At 36.3% G+C, this 19,321-nt stretch overlaps 1 protein-coding gene across 5 annotated transcripts in view; it reads left to right on the top strand.

The window, feature by feature from the left end:
- The window catches only part of RNF213 (ring finger protein 213), a 208,271-nt gene that overhangs the window by 142,784 nt on the left and 46,166 nt on the right, over nucleotides 1-19,321 (top strand). For all 5 annotated transcript variants that reach the window (XM_069064114.1, XM_069064116.1, XM_069064115.1 and 2 more), the window contains 6 exons: nucleotides 518-656; nucleotides 9,338-9,529; nucleotides 9,723-9,868; nucleotides 12,488-12,642; nucleotides 12,924-13,136; nucleotides 16,286-16,467. In XM_069064114.1, coding sequence (XP_068920215.1) covers nucleotides 518-656; nucleotides 9,338-9,529; nucleotides 9,723-9,868; nucleotides 12,488-12,642; nucleotides 12,924-13,136; nucleotides 16,286-16,467 — 1,027 coding nt within the window. The remainder of the gene's footprint in view (nucleotides 1-517; nucleotides 657-9,337; nucleotides 9,530-9,722; nucleotides 9,869-12,487; nucleotides 12,643-12,923; nucleotides 13,137-16,285; nucleotides 16,468-19,321) is intronic.

Raw genomic sequence — 19,321 nt, 5'->3', positions numbered from 1 at the left:
TGTGTGTGTGTGTGTGTGTGTGTGTGTGTGTGTGTGTGTGTGTGTGTGAGAGACTTACCACAACCCTGGGAGATGGGTGCTATTATCATTCTCATTTTACAGATGAGGAACCTAAGGCAAACAGGTTAAATAACATGTCCAGGGCTGGATTTAAACTGACATCTTCCTGAATCCATATCATTAGTCTATTCACTGGGCCACCATGCCACATAATTCATGTGGTTCTCTACTCTTAGTCTGTTAAGGAGTAGAGAACTTCAATGAATACAGTAGGGAAACTAGCAGAAATTCTTTGTGGTTTAACTAGACCAAGTTCTAGGCACTCAAATTGCTTGTTGAATGAAACAGTAAATTTGATTGGTATGGGAACTTTGACACCAAAATGCATTTTTATTAAGCACTTTGCTTACTGTTGGGATTGAATATGGATTAGCCAAACAGGCACATTTGAAAGACTTTTTAGAAGCTAAATCTTACAGTCACAGAATTTTTAGATTTGATTCTTTTCTGTTTGCAGCCTCTTTTTTACAGGTTTTCAAGGTTCGTCTGTTCTCTCTTTTGAAAAAACAAGAAGAAAACTATTTCTACAATATGAAGCAATGGGTGGTAAGAGAAGCTTCCAATCAAAATGCCCTCCAGGAGGCAGGAACCTTCAGGTAGGGATGCTTTAAAGGTACTTTGCAAGAAAATGTAACAAAACAAGGGATATAGAGTTAGAAGACCTCAAAGACCATCAGTTCCCACCAAGCTCATCCTTAAATGAGGATCTGAGGCCTGAGGAGGTGAAACAATTGTCTTAAATTCACACAGGCAGCAAGTAGCAAAGTTGGTATTGGAATATCCACTAAACCACAGAACCTGTGCGTTATTTAGGCATCTGATGGTGTAGTGGACAGAGCACCAGACCTGGAGTCAGGGATGTCTGAATTCACATGCAGCCTTGTATGTGTGTTAGCTACTACTACTACTACTGCCACTACTATTATTATCATCATTATCATTATTATTTTTAATCTTCTCTCTGGGGAGAGGCAAATGTAGTATAGCAATGTCAAGCACTTCCATATTTAGAACTCTTTAATTGTGAATGCTTGATATGGCATCTCTAAAAGCACAAAGGTCAGAAACTCAGAACTTTGAAAATCATTTTTTATTTTATTTATTTTTGATTTTTTGGAGGGGAAAGATAGGGCAATTGGGGTTAAGTGACTTGCCCAAGGTCACATGGCTAGTTTTTGTGGTAAGTATCTGAGGCCATATTTGAACTCAGGTCCTCCTGACTCCAACGCCGGTGCTCTATTCACTGTGCCACCTAACTGTCCCCAAAATAATTTTTTAGTCAGAGTATCTTACATCATCCCTTCTTTTAGAACATCCAGTATCTTGCATTTTGTATATCAAGAAAATAATCTGAAGAGAAGTAAAATGATTTTCCTAGGCCTTTTTTGTGAGGTGAGATTTGAATCCCAGACCCAAAACCATGGATCTTCTTCTGTACTGTTCTATCAAATCTGACTTTCAGTCATCTGGGGTTCCTTTTGCTTCTTGGAGAATGTCTTCCTATCATCAGTAGTCACCATCTTAGTGATCAATAGGAGAAAAAATATTTAAAATGATTAAAAGCATAAATAATAGATTTGTAAATACAGATTTATTTTCTCTGATAATTTTTTGTTTTTCTACTGATAGTCTCACGAGTGTACATGTAGATGTTTCCTTTCAGCTTATAGTAACCCATCTCTGTTTTTGACAACACTTGAAGATATGTTATGAGGGAGATGTGGTTCTTCTCCATATTGTCAACCACAAAAGATTAAATAGTATCTCATTTTTACTTCCTGTTTTAATTCATTATTAATCAGTATGTCATATGACTTTACCTTGACCTGGCAACCTCTGCTTTACTAAAAGGAAGACATACTGTCTAGAACAAGAAAAGTTTATAGTCCTTCTATACTTTGCTTAATCAGACTACATCTTCAGTCTGGGATGCAATATTTTAGGAAGCTAATAAGCATTCAGGTGAGTACATCCACTTATTGCTAATACAAATTTGCCATAGGCCACCACTGGACTCTTCTCAAATCATACCACTTTTATTTTGCATTATTCTTGGGGCTATAGGATTTAGATTTGGAGAGCATCTTTGATATCTGGTAGTCCAGTATTTTCATTTTGACAGATTAGGAAACTCCTTAGCTCTTTTTTCCCCCAGTGCCTGCATTTAAGAATGTGATTAGGAATTCGGGAATGTAGGTTCAGACCCCAGGTTTGTAACTTAACTAGCTTTGTGACCTTAGAAGCAAATCATTTAACCTTAGTTTCCTTATCTGTAAAATGGGAACAACTTACTCATAAAGTGTTGTAGAAATTAAGTGAGAGAATAAATTATAAAAGCACTTCAAAGACTAAAGTGTTTTGTCCTTCTAATGTGGTTGCAGCATGATTTTTTGATAACCTTGCGATGGATATATTACATTTTCATTCTCCCACCAGAATGTTAAGGTTAATTGTGTCTAATCATTGTTATCCAGTGGTTCACCCAAAAAATATATCCTGCTTCTGTTATGTCCTTTTCAATAAATTTGGCCAAATTCCTTAAGTTTCCTTTCCTCATTCAGCTAAACAAGCACTTATTAAATATTTATTGTGTGTCAGGCACTATATTTGGAAATTGGAAATATGAAGACAAAAGTCACTGCCCCTAAGGAGCTTATGTTTTACTGGGGTGAAACAACATATAAACAGATCAGTAAATAAAAAAATGTCTACAGAGTAAATACAGAGTAATTCCAAGGGATGAGAAGAGCACAGACAACTACAGGGGATTTGAACTCAAAAGTCATTAAGTTATTTGCTCCAGGAAACAGTCATTTGTCAAGATAAAGAATTTGGTCTTTTGAAAAAATAATTTTACAACTAATTGTGACTTGAAGTTTTTAAAATTTTGTATTTCAGTTAATGAACATTTATTTTCTCTCTCTCTCATCAATCTCCAGTTGAAAGGAAAAACGAAATTCTTATAACAAATATGCATAGCCAAGCAAAATAAATTATCACATTGTCAGCATTTAAAAATATATGTCTCGTTCTGCATTTGAATCCTTTACTTCTCTGTCAGGAAATAAGTAGTATAGCTTGTCTTTAGTCCTCTAGAATGATGAATGGTTATTGCATTGTTCAAAGTTTGTAAGGCTTTCAAAGTTGTTTGTCTTTACAGTGTTGTTACTATTATACAAAATGTTCTCCTGGTCTGTTCTGTTCACTTTACAGAAGTTCATAAAAATCTTATCAGGTTTCTCTTTCTCAAATATTTTAAGAGTTTTCTGTCTTTACAATGTTATTGCTAGTGAATAAATTGTTCTCCTGGTTCTGCTTACTTCATTGTGCCTCAGTTCATATGGGTCTTTCCAAGTTTCTCTTTCTCTTTTATTGTTTCCTATGGCATAACTAATTTTGACTTATTGAATGCTGAACTGGATTACATTCTAGTTCTGCTCCTCATCTTCAAAAAACCCTTTTCTGGGGAGGTGGAGCCAAGATGGTGGAGTAGAAGCACAAACTTGGTGTGAGCTCCCACTGCAATCACTTCCAATACATGTAAAAAAAATTACTCTAAACAAACTTGAGAGCTACAGAAGAAAGTGACAGAGAGAAACAAATCTCCCGCTGAAGGAAGCCCGACAGGCCAACAGGAAAGGTCTGTCACACAGGGCTGGGAGCCGAGTGCAGTCCCCCGTGAGCCGCACGGTTCTGGCCCCAGGGTGGCCCCACCAGTGGTGGAGCAGAGTTCAGGAGAGTAAATTACCAGCAGCTGTGGCAGTTTCCAGACTTCTCAACCCATAAATGCCAAAGATAAAGTAAAAGGTCAGTGTGGAACTCTGTTGGACAAGGGGACAAAAGAGCAAGGTCTGGCCCCTGCCCCTCAGGACGAGAAGTAGCTGAGGCGTGGTGGCCACTTGGCTGCCTCAGGAGTTTCTGGCCTGCAGATTTAGGGGAACCAAGTGACGATTCAGAGGGTAATCACTCTTGCTTTAGCATGCTTGGCTCTGGATCACTGTCTTGGGTGGTGGTCTTGGGCTGTGTGGCCAGTGAGCTAGAGCTTGGGATTGTAGAGAGGGCACCCTCTTAATAGCTCTGGCAGCTGTGAAAACCCCAGCGATTTAGGACAAAGTTCTCTCCGTTCTGGAAGCAGAGTTCTTCCGTGGCAAAGAGCTCAAAAGTCAAGTAATTGTCTGGCAATATAAGCAAACAGAGGAAGCACAAACAGACCATAGAATTCTTTTTTGGGGAAAAAAGGATCAAGGCAGGGAGCAGAAAGAAGACAGGGAAGAAGACAGCGAAGTCAGAACTCCTACATCAAAAACCTCCAAGAAAAATATGAACTGCGTACAGGCCATGGAGGAGGAACTCAAGAAGGATTTTGAAAATCAAGTAAGAAAAGTGGAAGAAAAACTGGGAAGAGAAATAAGAATGATGCAGGGAAATCATGAAAAGTGAGTCAATAGCCTGCTAAAGGAGGCCCCAAAATATACTAAAGAAAATAACACCTTAAAAAATAGACTAACTCTAAAAAAAAAGAAAGAAGAAAACCAAATTATGAGTATCAAAAATGAAAAGGGTGAATCTACCTCCAATGAATCAAAACAATAATTAGGAATTATTTTTCCCAATTGTATGCACATAAATTTGACAATCTTAGGAAAATGGATGAATATTTACAAACATACAAGTTGCCCAGATTAACTGAAGAGGAAGTAAATTACTTAAATAATCCCATCTCAGAAAAAGAAATTGAACAAGCCATCAGTCAACTCCCTAGGAAAAAATCTCCAGGGCCAGATGGATTCACTAGTGAATTCTAGCAAACATTTAAAGAACAATTGATTCCAATACTCCACAAACTATTTGGGAAAATTAGTGAAGAAGGAGTCCTACCAAATTCTTTTTATGACACAAATATGGTACTGATACCTAAATCAGGAAGAGATAAAACAGAGAAGGAAAATTATAGACCAATCTCCCTCATGAATATAGATGCAAAAATTCTAAATAAAATACTAGCAAAAAGACTAAAGCAACTTATCTCAAAAATAATACACTTTGATCAGGTAGGATTTATTCCGGGAATGCAAGGATGGTTTAATATTAGGAAAGCCATCAGTATAATTGATCATATCAACAATAAAACTAGCAGAAACCACATGATCATCTCAATAGATGCAGAAAAGGCCTTTGACAAAATAGAACATCCATTCCTATTAAAAACATTAGAAAGTATAGGAATAAATGGAGCCTTCCTTAAAATAATAAGTAGCATCTATTTAAAGCCATCAGCAAGTATTATATGTAACAGGGAGAAGCTAGAAGCATTTCCCATAAGATCAGGGGTGAAACAAGGGTGTCTACTATCACCCCTCTTATTCAATCTAGTACTAGAAATGTTAGCAGTAGCAATTAGAGAAGAAAAAGAAATCAAAGGAATCAAATTAGGCAAAGGAGAGACCAAGTAATCACTCTTTGCAGATGATATGATGATATTCTTAGAGAATCCTAGAGAATCAAGTAAAAAACTACTTGAGACAATAAATTTGGCAAAGTTGCAGGATATAAAATAAACCCGCATAAATCCTCAGCATTCCTATATATTTCCAATGAAATTCAACAGCAAGAGATAGAAAGAGAAATCCCATTTAAAGTTACTGTAGACATTATAAAATATTTGGGAATCTATCTGCCAAAACAAACCCAGGACCTGTATGATCATAACTACAAAACACTTTTCACACAAATAAAGTCAGATCTAACTAATTGGAAAAATATCAATTGCTCATGGCTGGGTCGAGCTAATATAATAAAAATGACAATTTTACCTAAATTAAACTACATATTTAGTGCCATACCAATTAATTTACCAAAAAACTACTTTATAGAGCTAGAAAAAATAGTAACAAAATTCATTTGGAAGAATAAACGGTCCAGAATATCAAGGGAATTAATGAAAAGAAATGCTAGGTAAGGTGGACTAGCTATACCAGATTTCAATCTGTATTATAAAGCAGCAGTCATCAAAACTACTTGGTACTGGCTGAGGAATAGAGGAGTGGACCAATGGAAAAGATTAGGCACACGAGGTTCAGAAGTCAATGACTATAGTAATCTATTGTTTCATAAACCTCCAGACCCTGGTTTTTGGGATAAGAACTCATTATTTGACAAAAACTGCTGGGAAAACTGGAATATAGTATGGCAGAAACTGGGCAATGACCATTATCTAACACCATATAACAAAATCAAGTCTAAATGGGTGCATGATCTAGGTATAAAGGTTGATACTGTAAGCAGTCTCCTAAAACAAGGAATAGTTTACCTATCAGACTTGTGGAGAGGGAAAGACTTTATGACTAAACAAGAATTAGAGAACATTATAAAATGTAAAATGGATAATTTTGACTACATGAAATAGAAAAGTTTCTGTACAGACAAAGCCAATGTAACCAAGATTAAGAGGGAGGTGGGAAATTGGGAAAGAATCTTTACAACCTATGTCTCTGACAAAGGACTCATTTCTAAAATATACAGAGAATTGAGTCAAATTTATAAGAGTACAAGTCATTCCCCAATTGATAAGTGGTCAAAGGATATGAACAGGCAGTTTTCAGAGAAAGAAATTAAAGCTATATATAAGCACATGAAGAAATGCTGTAATTCACTATTGATTAAGAGAAATGCAAATCAAAACAACTCTGAGGTACCACATCTCACCAGAGTGGCTAAGATGACAAAACAGGAAAATGACAAATGCTGGAGAGGATATGGGCAAATTGGAACACTAATGCATTGCTGGTGGAGTTGTGAACTGATCCAGCCTTTCTGGAGAGCAATCTGGAATTATGCCCAAAGGGCTACAAATACTTTCATATCCTTTGATCCAGCAATACCACTCCTAGGGTTATATCCCAAAGAGATCATAGAAATGGGAGAAAGACCCATATGTACAAAAATGTTTATAGCAGCTCTTTTTGTGGTGGCAAAGAATTGGAAATTAAGGGGGTGCCCATCAATTGGGGAATGGCTGAACAAGTTGTGGTATATGCATGTTATGGAATACTATTGTGCTATAAGAAATGAGGAGCAGACGATCTTCATATTTACCTGGAGAGGCTTATACAAACTGATGCTGTGAGAAGAGTAGAACCAGGAGAAATTTGTACACAGTTACAGACACAATGTATATGTGATGACCAACTTTGATAGATCGGACTCTTCTCAGCAATGCATTGATATAAGTCAATCCCAAAAGACTCATGATGGAGAGAAATATGTGCATCCAGAGAAAGAACTAGAAAGAACTAAGTTTATATCCAAGTGGAAGCAAAATACCTGATCTTTTTCCTTCTCTTATTTGGTTTTATGTCCTCTTTACCATTTTTCATTCCAGCTGGTACAATCCATCCTTATAACCTGACTAATGTATAATGTGAAAGTATTTACAGATCCTATACTTGACTATAAGCCGCAATGGGGGAGGGGGGAGGGGAGAGAAGAGAAACAAAATGTGAAAATCAAGGAATTTCTCAGAGATTACTGTAAAATAAAAAGAAGCAAATTAATAAAAAAAAAAAAAGACTAATTCAAATGGCAAAAGAGGCCCCAAAAGCCAGTGAGAAGAATGTCTTAAAAAAGCAGAATTTGCCAGGTGGAAAAGGAATTTCAAAAACTCACTGAAGAGAATAACTCTTTCAAAATTAGATTGGAGCAATTGGAAGCTAATGACTTTATGAGAAATCAAGATACTATAAAACAGATCCAAACAAATGAAAAAAGAGAAGGCAGTGTGAAATTGGAAAAACCACTGACCTGGAAAACAGATCCAGGAGAGATAATTTTAAAATTATTGGACTACCTGAAAGCCATTATCAAAAAAAGAGCCTAGATATGATCTTTCAAGAAATTATCAAGGCAATTAGGATTAAAACCAAGAATCACTTACCCAGCAAAACTGAGTATAATGCTTCAGGGGGAAATATGGTCATTCAATGAAATAGAGCATTTTTCAAGCATTCTTGATGGAAAAAACAGCTGAACAGAAAATTTGACTTTCAAATACAAGAAGCAAGAGGAGCATGAGAAAGTAAACAGGAAAAAGAACTTATTAAAGTTGAACTATTTATATTCCTACATGGAAAAATGATCATTGTAACTCAGACTTTTCTCAGTATGAGGATAGTTGAAGGGAATATATATGCATGCATAGAAAGGTGTATGTGTATATAAATATATATATATATATATATCTGAGTGTGGGCATCTGTATGTTCATGTATACATAGACTGAGGGCACAGGATGAGTTGAATATGAAGGGATGATATTTAAAAGAATAAAATTAAGAGGTGAAAAAGGAATTTATTAGGAGAAGGAGAAAGGGAGAGATAGATTAGGGTAAATTATCATATATAGAAGAGGCAAGAAAAAACTTAAAATGGAGGGGAAGAGCAGGAAGGTGAAAGGGAATGGAACAACCTTATTCTCATTGAATTTGGCTTAAGGAGGGAATAACATACACACTCAATTGGGTATCTTACCCTACAGGAAAATAGGGGGGTAGGAGATAAGAGGGAAGATGATAGAAGGAAGGGCAGATTGGGGGAGAGGGTAGTTGGAAGCAAACATTTTTGAAAAGGGATAGCGTCCAAGGAGAAAATAGAATAAATTGGGGGGGACAGGACAAGATGGAGGCAAATATAGTTAGTCTTTCACAATATAACTACTATGGAAATGATTTGGGTAACACATGTACAACCTATATTGAATTGCTTATCTTTCCAGTGGGGGCGGATGAAGAGGGAAGAAGGGAAAAAAATCTGGAATTTAAAGTTTTAAAAACAAAATGTTTAAAAAAAATTGTTTTTTACATGCAGCTGGGAAATAAGATATACAGGCACTGTAGTCTAGAAATCCATCTTGCCCTACTAGAAAGTTAGGGGGGATGATGGGGGAGTATATAAGAGAGAACAGATTGGGGGAAGGAGTATTCAGTAGGCATTGCTATTTTGGGGTGGGGGTAGGGAAAAGACGGGGAGAAAAAATTGTAGAAATTCAAAATCTTGTGGAAATGAATGTTGAAAACTAAAAATAAATAAATAAAGTTTATAAAAAGACCCTTTTCCTCTGTGGAAAAATGCTGATCCTAATCTGAGTTTCCAATCTCTCATCTGTATTATTGTTACTGGTTGACTAATGACCGCAGAAAGTTTTAATGGTACTAGTGAGTGGTAGTTACATCATTCTCCTCCTTGAATTCCCCAGATTTATCTTTTTATCTTCTTACCACAGACATACCTTGTGGAAACGGGTCCAGAATGCCGTGATACCTCTACTGGCTGCTGTGGTATCCTTTATTGACAGAGATTGTAACCTTGAGTTATTAGTCTGCCCAACCTCTCTACCATGGGTGAAGGCTCTGTGGATGTTTGTTTTCCAGGACCTTAAGTTTCTGAACATACCTCTCATGCTCAACAATGCTAGGTAAGTTCTGGAATGCAGTGTTGAGACAGAGTAGTAATTTGTTTTCGTCATCCTCTCACCTTTCTCAGTGGTTGGCAAAGAAGGGAATTGAAAACAATGATGGAAAGTACAAGAATCAAATTTTTTTTTCTTGCATCTTTGTATGGCACTTTTTACTGATTGTAGTCCTTGTCCTCACTTTGCTTTGCTACAGTTTGAAGGCAGAGATGGCACCCATCATGGTACAGAACTCTATGAAACTATCAGAAAATGTTTCAAATGATGTCCCTTTCTCTTGGAGAATCAAGGACTATTTGGATGAGCTTTGGATACAAGCTCAGTACATCACAAATACTGAAGGTGAGGTCAAATAGTCTTTGGCACAGATTGTTGGACTCTTTCTTTAAAAGGATGAGGGAGGAGTTGCTTTGAAATTGGTTTTAGAAGTAAGCACTCTGTTGTATCTAATAAGCTCCTTGCCTTTTAATCTCCATCCAAATCTTCTAAAAGCCACGACCCACAGTGTAGCAGGGATTGGCAAACTATGACACATCAGCCAGAAATAGATGTGATTTAATTTTAGGGGGCATAAGGAGTAGAATTTTGTGGGGAGGCAGAAAAGCAAGAACATGTGGAGTAGGAGATGATAGGCCTCACTCTGCTGGCCCTTCTTTTCTTCATTAGCTATTCTCATTCCAGGGACCCTGGAGTACTTGTGAGCGCAGGCCATTCCTGACAGTGTTTGCCTACATTAAGATTGTCACTTGATTTAATTCAAGCTAAACTAGACGTTTAAAATTTCTTCTTAGCCTAAATTAAAGTTCTCTCTCTGACCTTGTGCTCAGAATTTCAAAAAGCTATACAGACAGTAAATGCAAGTTTGTCTTTAATTAAAAATTGATAATAGGGACTGGATCTGTGATTTCATTGGTAAAGGGAACTCACTATTGAGGAAGGCTCCTCTAGTAGTGTAGATTAGCACATTCTCAGCAATTTAAATTCTGAACTTTATATTCAGCAACTTAAACACTGAAAGGTTTAGTGACCTGCTTAGCATCAGAGAGCAAGACTTGAATGCAGGTTTTTCTGGCTTCCATTCCAGCTTGCTAGTCTCTGTGCTAGGGTGCCTTAAAATATTTAAAAAAAAAAAATTATTGATGCATTTTGACATACTAGAATTTTCCCAACAAAACCTCAAACAAGAGAGAAACTATTTTATTCATTCTTTTAAAAAAAGGAAGAATACATCCTTTTAGTTTTTAGACTATTATATGGTTAAGAATTTCTAGTAAGACCACATCTAATATTCATAACTGTCTGCTTGTTTATGGATTTTTGTGTTTTGTTGTGACATAGTGATTACAAAGAAACTTAATGAGCTTATTAAGATTATTGTTTGCCATTGGGGTGTGAAAAAAGTCTAGTATTTTCGGGAGAAAAAAAGTATTAACATTTCATTTTGACCAGAGTTCTGTTGCCTCTCCAGGTTAATTTTTATATATTATTCTTTCAGCTATTTCTTCACTCTATCATTTCATATAGGTCTTCCCATGGTTCTCGGAATTCTTCACATTGATTTCTGTTATGGTTCCAGTAATAATCCCATTACATTAAAATTTCCTAATTTGTTCATCCATTCCCTAGTTCTTGGGCCTGTGTTTGGTTTCAAGCTTTTTACTATCATAAATAATGCTGCCATGGACATTTTGTACAATTGGGTTATTTTCTTAATGCAACTTGTTCTTTTAGATTTTGTTGATATCTTTTGTTTTTGCATTACTTCCATTTCCCAGTTTATCCCTCTTCCCCCTCCTAGAGAGTTATCCCTTTAGCAAAGAATAAAAAAGAGGGGGAAAAAAAACCAGTTCTGCAGACTAAAAAAAAATTTGACTTGATGTGCAATGTTTTTCATAGTTAGTCATCTACAAAGAATGGGAAGAGGGGGCTTCTCATAGCTCTTCTTTGGGATCAAGTATGATCATAATTCTATAGCATTCAGTTTTGTTTCTTTTGTTCTTTATATTTACAGTATTGTAATCACTGTGTATATTGTTTTTCTGGTTTTGCTTATTTCATTTTGTATCATTTCATATAAACTTTCCATGCCTCTCAGTATTTATCATCTTTTCGTATATATACACACACACATATTTGTACATACATACACACACCTTTATATACACACGTGTATATGTACTTGTGTGTGTATATAATATATATACATATATAATAGTAATATCCTATTACATTTACATACTAAAACTGTTTTAGCATCTCCTTAGTTACCATTCATCTACTTTCTAGTTCTTGTCTCTCACTAAAAGTGCTGTTATAAATATTTTGGTGTCTGATCTTTCTAAAGTGGTGATCTGACCACGTCATTCCCCTGTTCAGTAAATTCTGGTGGATCCCCACTCTTCCTGGATAAAATGTAAAATCTCTTGTTTGACATCCAATGCTCTTCATAATCTTCCCCTTCCCTGCCTCTCCAGTCTTCTTACACCTTATACCGCTAACCCCTACCATCCATACTCTGTGTTTCTCTAAAAGGACACTTCCATTTCCCAACTCCAGACATTTTAACTGATCATCCCCTAGTCTCTATGCACTACCTCCTTATCTCTCCCTCCTGGCTTTCCTCATGTCCTTCAAGTTCTATCTAAGATCCAATCTTCTACAGAAGCTTTTTTGTTCCCCCTTAATCTTAGTGCCTTCCCTCTTTTAATTATTTCCAGGCTATCCTGTATAAAGCTTGCTTTTACATAGTTGTTTGCATGCTGTCTTTCTCACAAGATATAGTGAGTTTCTCAAGGGTGAGGATTGTCTTATCTTTATATATAGCTCAGTGCCTGGCATATGACAGTCATTTAATGTTTATAGACTGAGTAATATAAGTGAAGTTGGTATATCTTGACAATGTGAGGGGATTCATAAATCATCTTTTCATTCATAGCTCCTCTTTGGGTTCTAATCTTTCAGGATTGTCAGAAAAGTTTGTAGACATCTTCCAACAGACCAGCCTGGGCAAGTTTCTAGCCAGTCTTAATAAAGAAGAACAGAAAATGCTCCTTCATTCCTACTTGAAGGACTTCCTTCTCTTGACCATGAGTGTGTCTACCTGGGATGAATTACAGGTTGGTTTGAACAAAAGACCTCTATGTAAAGCTTGTGAAACATTGCTTAGTTAAAGACCCTAGGATTTTGCCAGAGATTTTTAGAAATGGCACTGTCTTGTCCGCAAAACAGATTGTAGTTGCCAAAATGTTATTGGAATATCAGAATAAAATCAAATGCTAACCTCTAGCAGGCTTTCAATCCCATAGATTCTCCTACAGAAAGAATTTGTATTGCATGAAAATTTAAAGAAAAACAGATGCTCCAGTTTCTTTCTAAACTTTTCCTCTTAAATTTCTAGTTTTTACAGATAGCCCTGTGGTCCTGTATTGGGCAACTCAAAGCAGAATCAGAGGACTCAGAGGAAGGACTGTCCTTACCTTGGGTGCATCTTGCTTATCAGCATTTCAGGAACCGAATTCAGAACTTTGCTAGGATTCTATCCATTCATCCCAGTGTTTTGGAGACCCTCCAGCAGGGAAAGAATAATTTTGACTTGGCTGGATCTGAAATGGTATATGGATTTTTGGGGATCTGGGTCTTAGTTTGTTAATAATAGCTTACAACTATAGAACACTTTAGGGTTTACAAAGCACTTTATATCATCTGCATTTTACAGATGAGGAAACTGAGGCTTTGGTAAGGTTGTGATTTTTGTATGATCAAACATTTAGTGTAAGTTAAAAGTAGGATTCAAACCTAGGCCTTTTATAACTCCAAGGTCATCCCTCTTCTAATAGCAGTATACTGGTACTTGTTTAAAGCTATATGCTTAACTCAGTGCCTGTTGCTTACCTTTAATTATGATGTGGTGCTTCACAGTTAACTCTGAGAGGTGTATAAACAGTCTGAGTAGTGAATGAAAGAGTCTACCATAGCAGATTATTGAAGATTTTCACAAGGCAGAGGGCATATAGATTCCATATATGATGTTAATGATGTTATACTTGAAATAGGTAGATTTTGATAACTTAAGAATATGGTATTTATGGTACTGATTACCTAAACTGGAAAGAATCAAAACAGAGAAAGAAAATTACAGACCAATTTCCCTAATGAATATAGATGTAAAAATTTTAAATAAAATATTAGCAAAAAGAATACAGCAAATTATCAAGAGAATAATACACTTTGATCAGGCAGGATTTATACCAGAAATGCAGGGATGGTTTAGTATTAGGAAAACTGTCAGCATCATTGATCATATCAACAACAAAACTAACAGAAACCATATGATTATCTCAATAGATGCAGAAAAAGCTTTTGCCAAAATACAACACCCATTCCTGTTAAAAACAATAGAGAGCATAGGAATAAATGGAGCATTCCTCAAAATGATTAGTAGCATCTACCTGAAACCATCAGCAAGTATTATATGTAATGGGGATAAGCTAGATATATTTCCAGTAAGATCAGGGGTGAAATTAGGATGTCCATCACCAGTATTACTCAGTATGGTACTAGAAACATAGCTTTAGCAATAAGAGAAGAAAAACAAATTGAAGAAATTAGAATAGGCAAAGAAGAAACTAAGCTATCATTCTTTGTAGATGTGATGATGTATTTAGAGAATACTAGAGAATCAACTAAAAAACTACTTGAAATAATAAACAACTTTAGCAAAGTTGCAGGATATAAAATAAACCCACATAAATCATTGGTATTTCTATATGTTACTAACAAAGTCCAGCAGAAGAGATAGAGAAATTCCATTTAAAGTTACTTTAGACATTATAAAATATTTGGGAGTCTACATACCAAAACAAACCCAGGAACTATATGAACATAATTACAAAGCACTTCACACAAATAAAATCACATCTAAATAACTGGAAAAACATCAGTTGTTCATGGGTAGGCCAAACTAATATAATAAAAATGAAAATTCCACCTAAATTAATTTACTTATTCAGTGCCATATCAATCAAACTACCATAAAATTATTTTCTAGAACTAGAAAAAAATAATAAAATTCATCTGGAAGAACAAAAGATTCAAAATATCAAGGGAATTAAAAATAAATGCTAGGGAAGATGGTACCAGATCTTAAATTGTATTATAGAGCAGCAGTCATCAAAACTACTTGGTACTGGCTAAGAAATAGAGTGGTGGATCAGTGAAATAGGTTAGGTACAGAAGACATAGTAGTCAATGACTATAGTAATCTACTATTTGATAAACCTGGGGACCCCAGCTTCTGGGATCAGAACTCACTATTTGACAAAAACTGCTGGGAAGACTGGAAAATAATATGGCAGAAACTGGGCATAGACCAGTGTCTTACACTATATACCAAAATAAAGTCAAAATGGGTATACAATTTAGATTTAAAGGCTAATAATATAAGCAAATTAGGAGAGCAAGGAATAGTTTATCTGTAAGATTTATGGAAAATGGAGGAATTTATGACCAAACAAGAGATAGAGGACATTATAAAATGCAAAATGGATAATTTTGATTACATTAAATTGAAAAGTTTTTGCACAAACCAAAGCCAGTACAACCAAGAATAAGAGGGAAGCAGAAAATTGGGAAAGAGGTTTTATAGCCATTGTCTCTGATAAAGGCCTCATTTCTAAAATATGTAGAGAATTGAGTCAAATTACAAGACTACAAATCATTCCCCAACTGATAAATGATCAAAGTATATGATCAGGCAGTTTGCAGAGGAAGAAATTAAATCTATCTGTAATCATATGAAAAAATGCACTAAATAACTATTGATTAGAGAAATGCAAATCAAAACAACTCTCAGGTACCACATCACACCTGTCAGATTGGCTAACATGACAAAACAGGAAAATGATAAATACTGGAGATGATATGGGAAAATTGGAACACTAATGCATTGTTGGTTGAGTTGTGAATTGAGCCATCAATTCTGGAGAGCAGTTTGGAACTATGCCCAAAGGGCTATAAACATGTGCATGCCCTTTGACCCAGCAATACCTCTTCTAGGTCTGTATCCCAAAGAGATCATAAAAATGAGAAAAGGACCCACACATACAAAAATATTTATAGCAGCTCTTTTTGTGGTGGCCAACAACTGGAAATTGAGGGCATGCCCAGCCGTTGGAATGGCTGAACAAGTTTTGGCATATGAATGTAATGGAATACTATTGTGCTATAAGAAATGATGAGCAGGTGGACTTCAGAAAAACCTGGAAAGATTTATATGAACTGATGCTGAGTGAAATGAGCAGAATAAAAACATTGTACACAGTGACAGTCACATTACGTAATGACTGCTTTTGATAGACTTAACTCTTCTTAACAGTGCAAGGACCTAAAACATCTCCAAAAGACTCATGATGGGAAATGCCATCCACATCCAGATACTCTTTTTTGCTTTTGTTCTGTCTTTCTCGCGGTTCCTCCCATTAATTCTAATTTCCTGTACAACATGACTAATATGAAAAAATGTTTAATAAGAATGTGTCTGTAGAGCCCAAATCGTATTACATGCTGTTTTGGGGGGTGGGGTGGGAAGGAGGTGGAGAAAATTTAAAACTTATGGAAGTGAATGTTGAAAATCAAAAATAAATAAATTAATTTAAGGAAAAAAACATACTGTATTCAGCTAAAATCTGCTGCTTACTTCCACTGAGAAAGTAGGGGAAAAGCTACTAAATAATTTTTGTTGGTTGGCCTTTGTTTTCTCAGGTGCTAGATGTATATTCTGCACTGGCTTGTGCTGAAATGCTGAAGAACGATGTTTTGAAGCCTAATCCTCAAGCTTGGTTGCAGATGGTAAAGAATCTTCATATGCCTTTTGAGTTCCTCTGTACAGAAAGCTACATGCAAAGCTGTGGAACCATATGCAGAACTGTGCTTACAAAAATTAAGTGAGTCCCATGAAGCTTAATTTTGGTTGCAAATCTTTCTTTGAGTATTTAACAGCTGTTGAGTAGCCTGCTATGTGTCTAGCACCAAGCCAGGTATTATGGTTGATAGAAAGTGCCACAGGCCATGGTCTTTGACTTAAAAGGGCTGGAAGTGTAGTTGGAAAGACAAGAAATGCACAGATGGGGGTGGCTAGGTGGCACAGTCAATGGAGCACCGGCCCTGGAATCAAAAGGACCTGAGTTCAAATGTGGCCTCAGACACTTAACAGTTAACTAGCCTTGTGACCTTGGGCAAGTCACTTAACCCCAATTGCCCTGCTCTCCCCCCTCCAAAAAGCAAAAAAAAGAAAGAAATGCCCAGATGAAAAGTTTTAAAATAATAATAATGGTAATAAGGAGTAATTGATTTAAGTACCACATAAGTTATGTACACAATAACTGTTACAGCCTTCTGAGAAGGAAGTGATGACTGGCCCAGAAGGAATGCTTTAGGACCAAGGTATCATTGAATTGGACTTTGAAGAGTGAGTCAAATATGGATAAGTAGAAAAAGAAGGGAAGAAATCTGGGCAAGAACAATAATACAGTTGACATTTATATAGTGCTTTTAAGGTTTGTAAAGTACTTTATATACATTATCTCTTTGAACCTCACAAGAACCCTGTGAGGTAAGCACTACCAGTATTATTACCATTTTACAAATGTGGAAATTTAGGCTTAGAGAAATTACGATTGGCCCAGAGTCACAGTATTTTGTACCTAGATTTTCCTTAGTATAATTCCAGCTTTCTCACTGCTCTGTTACGTGACTACCTTTTGGGTTAACAAGCTTACTTTAATCAATCAAACATATATCGTTTACCTGGTTCTGGGGGAAAAAGTCAGCACCCTGAACTTCAGAGTATACAGATAGAAGTTACAAGAAAACAGAGAAACATATTAAGCAGACAGGCTTCCAAACTGTCCAACCATTACATCCATACCAAATCACAGTTACCAGAGAGGGAAGAAGCATCAACATCTGGGTTTTCAAAGCCAGGGGGCTCTCAATGGCTGCCCAGAGTCTCATCTGGTCAAATCACACACTTCTCAAAAGTGAGCCCCAAAGCAAAGCCTCCCATCAGGGCTTATATAGCTTTCTCCTAACTCAGAGAATGTAACAACCTTCTTGACCCACTGCCCAACCACAAAGTATCTCCTGAGCCTAGGGGCAGGGAAGATCTTAAAAATTTACATTCCTATAACACCTTTCTAATGTGAGCAAAAGTGGTAGAGGCAACAGTGATTGTTATTTTTAGAAAGCAGATAAGATCAAAAGCTTTTCAGAGATGATTGCAATTATTAGAGTTAAGATAATTAAGGGGATGGACTAAGGTATTTACAGTAGAAATGAAAAGGATGGGTCAAATGTGAGAGACCCAGGTGGAATTGGCATTCTTAATTTATCCTCTTGGTATGAAATGTCCTCAGTTACCTTACCATTATAACTGAGGAACAGCAAGGAGGCCATTGTTACTGGATCAAAGAGTACTTGGGAGAAGGGAGGGGTAAGTAAGATGTAAGAATACTGAAAAGGTAGGAAGGGGCCAGGTTACAAAGAACTTTAAACACCAAATGGAGGTTTTTGTATTAATCTTGAAACTAAGAGGAGCTACTGGAGTTGATTGAATAAAGGGATAATATGATCAGATCTGTACTGTAGGAAGATCAGTTTGACAGCTGAGTAGGTGATGGGTAGAATAGGGAGGGATGAAGTTGTGAGACCCACCACCGGAGTGTTGCACATGTGTGAGGTGATGAGGACAGACATCAGAGTGATGACAGTGTCAGAGAATAGGAAAGATGTTTTGGTGGGTAGAATTGACAGCTGATTGGACATGGGCCTGTTGGTCACCTGCTTTTCCTTCAAAGCTTCTTTTTGAGTTCCTTGTATATTTTTTTTTAGATTAGTATATGAGAGAGAGAGTATGGATGAGGGTCAAGGACAATACCTAGGTTGCAGACCTGGGGGACCAGATAATGGTGTCTTTGACAATAATAGGGAAGTTTTGGAAGAGGGAAGAAGAATCGTATGCCATAACTTGTTCAGCCATTCCTGATTGGTAGGCATCTCCTCAATTTCCAGTTCTTTGTTACTACAAAAGTAGCTGCTATAAATATAGATCCTTTTCCTTTTGATCTCTTTGGGATACAGACCTAGTAGTGCTATTACTGGGTCAAAGGGTAGGCACAGTGTTATAGTCCTTTGGGTATAGTTCTAAATTGTTCTTCAGAATGGTTGCTTCAGTTCACAACTCCACCAGCAGTTTATTAGTGTGTCTATTTTTCCATGTTCCCACCAACATTTGTCATTTTTGATAGGTGTGAGGTGGTGCCTTGGAGTTGTTTTAATTTGCATTTCTCTAATTAGTAGTGATTTAGAGCATTTTAAAAATATGACTTTACAAAACTTTTTAGTATAACCTTAATTTCTTCTTCTGCCTGTCCATATCCTTTGACCATTTGTCAGTTTGGGAATGACTCTTATTTTTATAGATTTGACTCAGTTTTTTACTCAGTATATATTTAAGAAATGAGGACTCTATCAGAGAAATTTCCTGTAAACATTTTTAATTACTTCGTTGTCTTCCTTTTAGCATAATGTAGTTTCCCTGATTGACTCTTTTTTTCTCTCTTATTTTATTTTTTAGTTTACATCATTTATTTCCACAAGATTTTGAGTTACAAATTTTCTCTCCAGTTTTCCCTACCCACCACCCCAAAACAGCATTCCCACTAAATATCCCCTCCCCCAATCCATTCTCTCCCATATCTTCCTCCATTCCCCCTTTGATTTTCCAGTAGGGCACAGTGG

This window comes from Petaurus breviceps, unplaced genomic scaffold (genome assembly GCF_028583685.1).
Source record: "Petaurus breviceps papuanus isolate PSGF00001 unplaced genomic scaffold, PetGlider_PUasm1.0 90617, whole genome shotgun sequence".
Classification (NCBI taxonomy): Eukaryota; Metazoa; Chordata; class Mammalia; order Diprotodontia; family Petauridae; genus Petaurus; species Petaurus breviceps.
The sequence above is the reverse complement of the archived record's forward strand: the minus strand, read 5'-3'. Positions and strand labels throughout refer to the sequence as shown.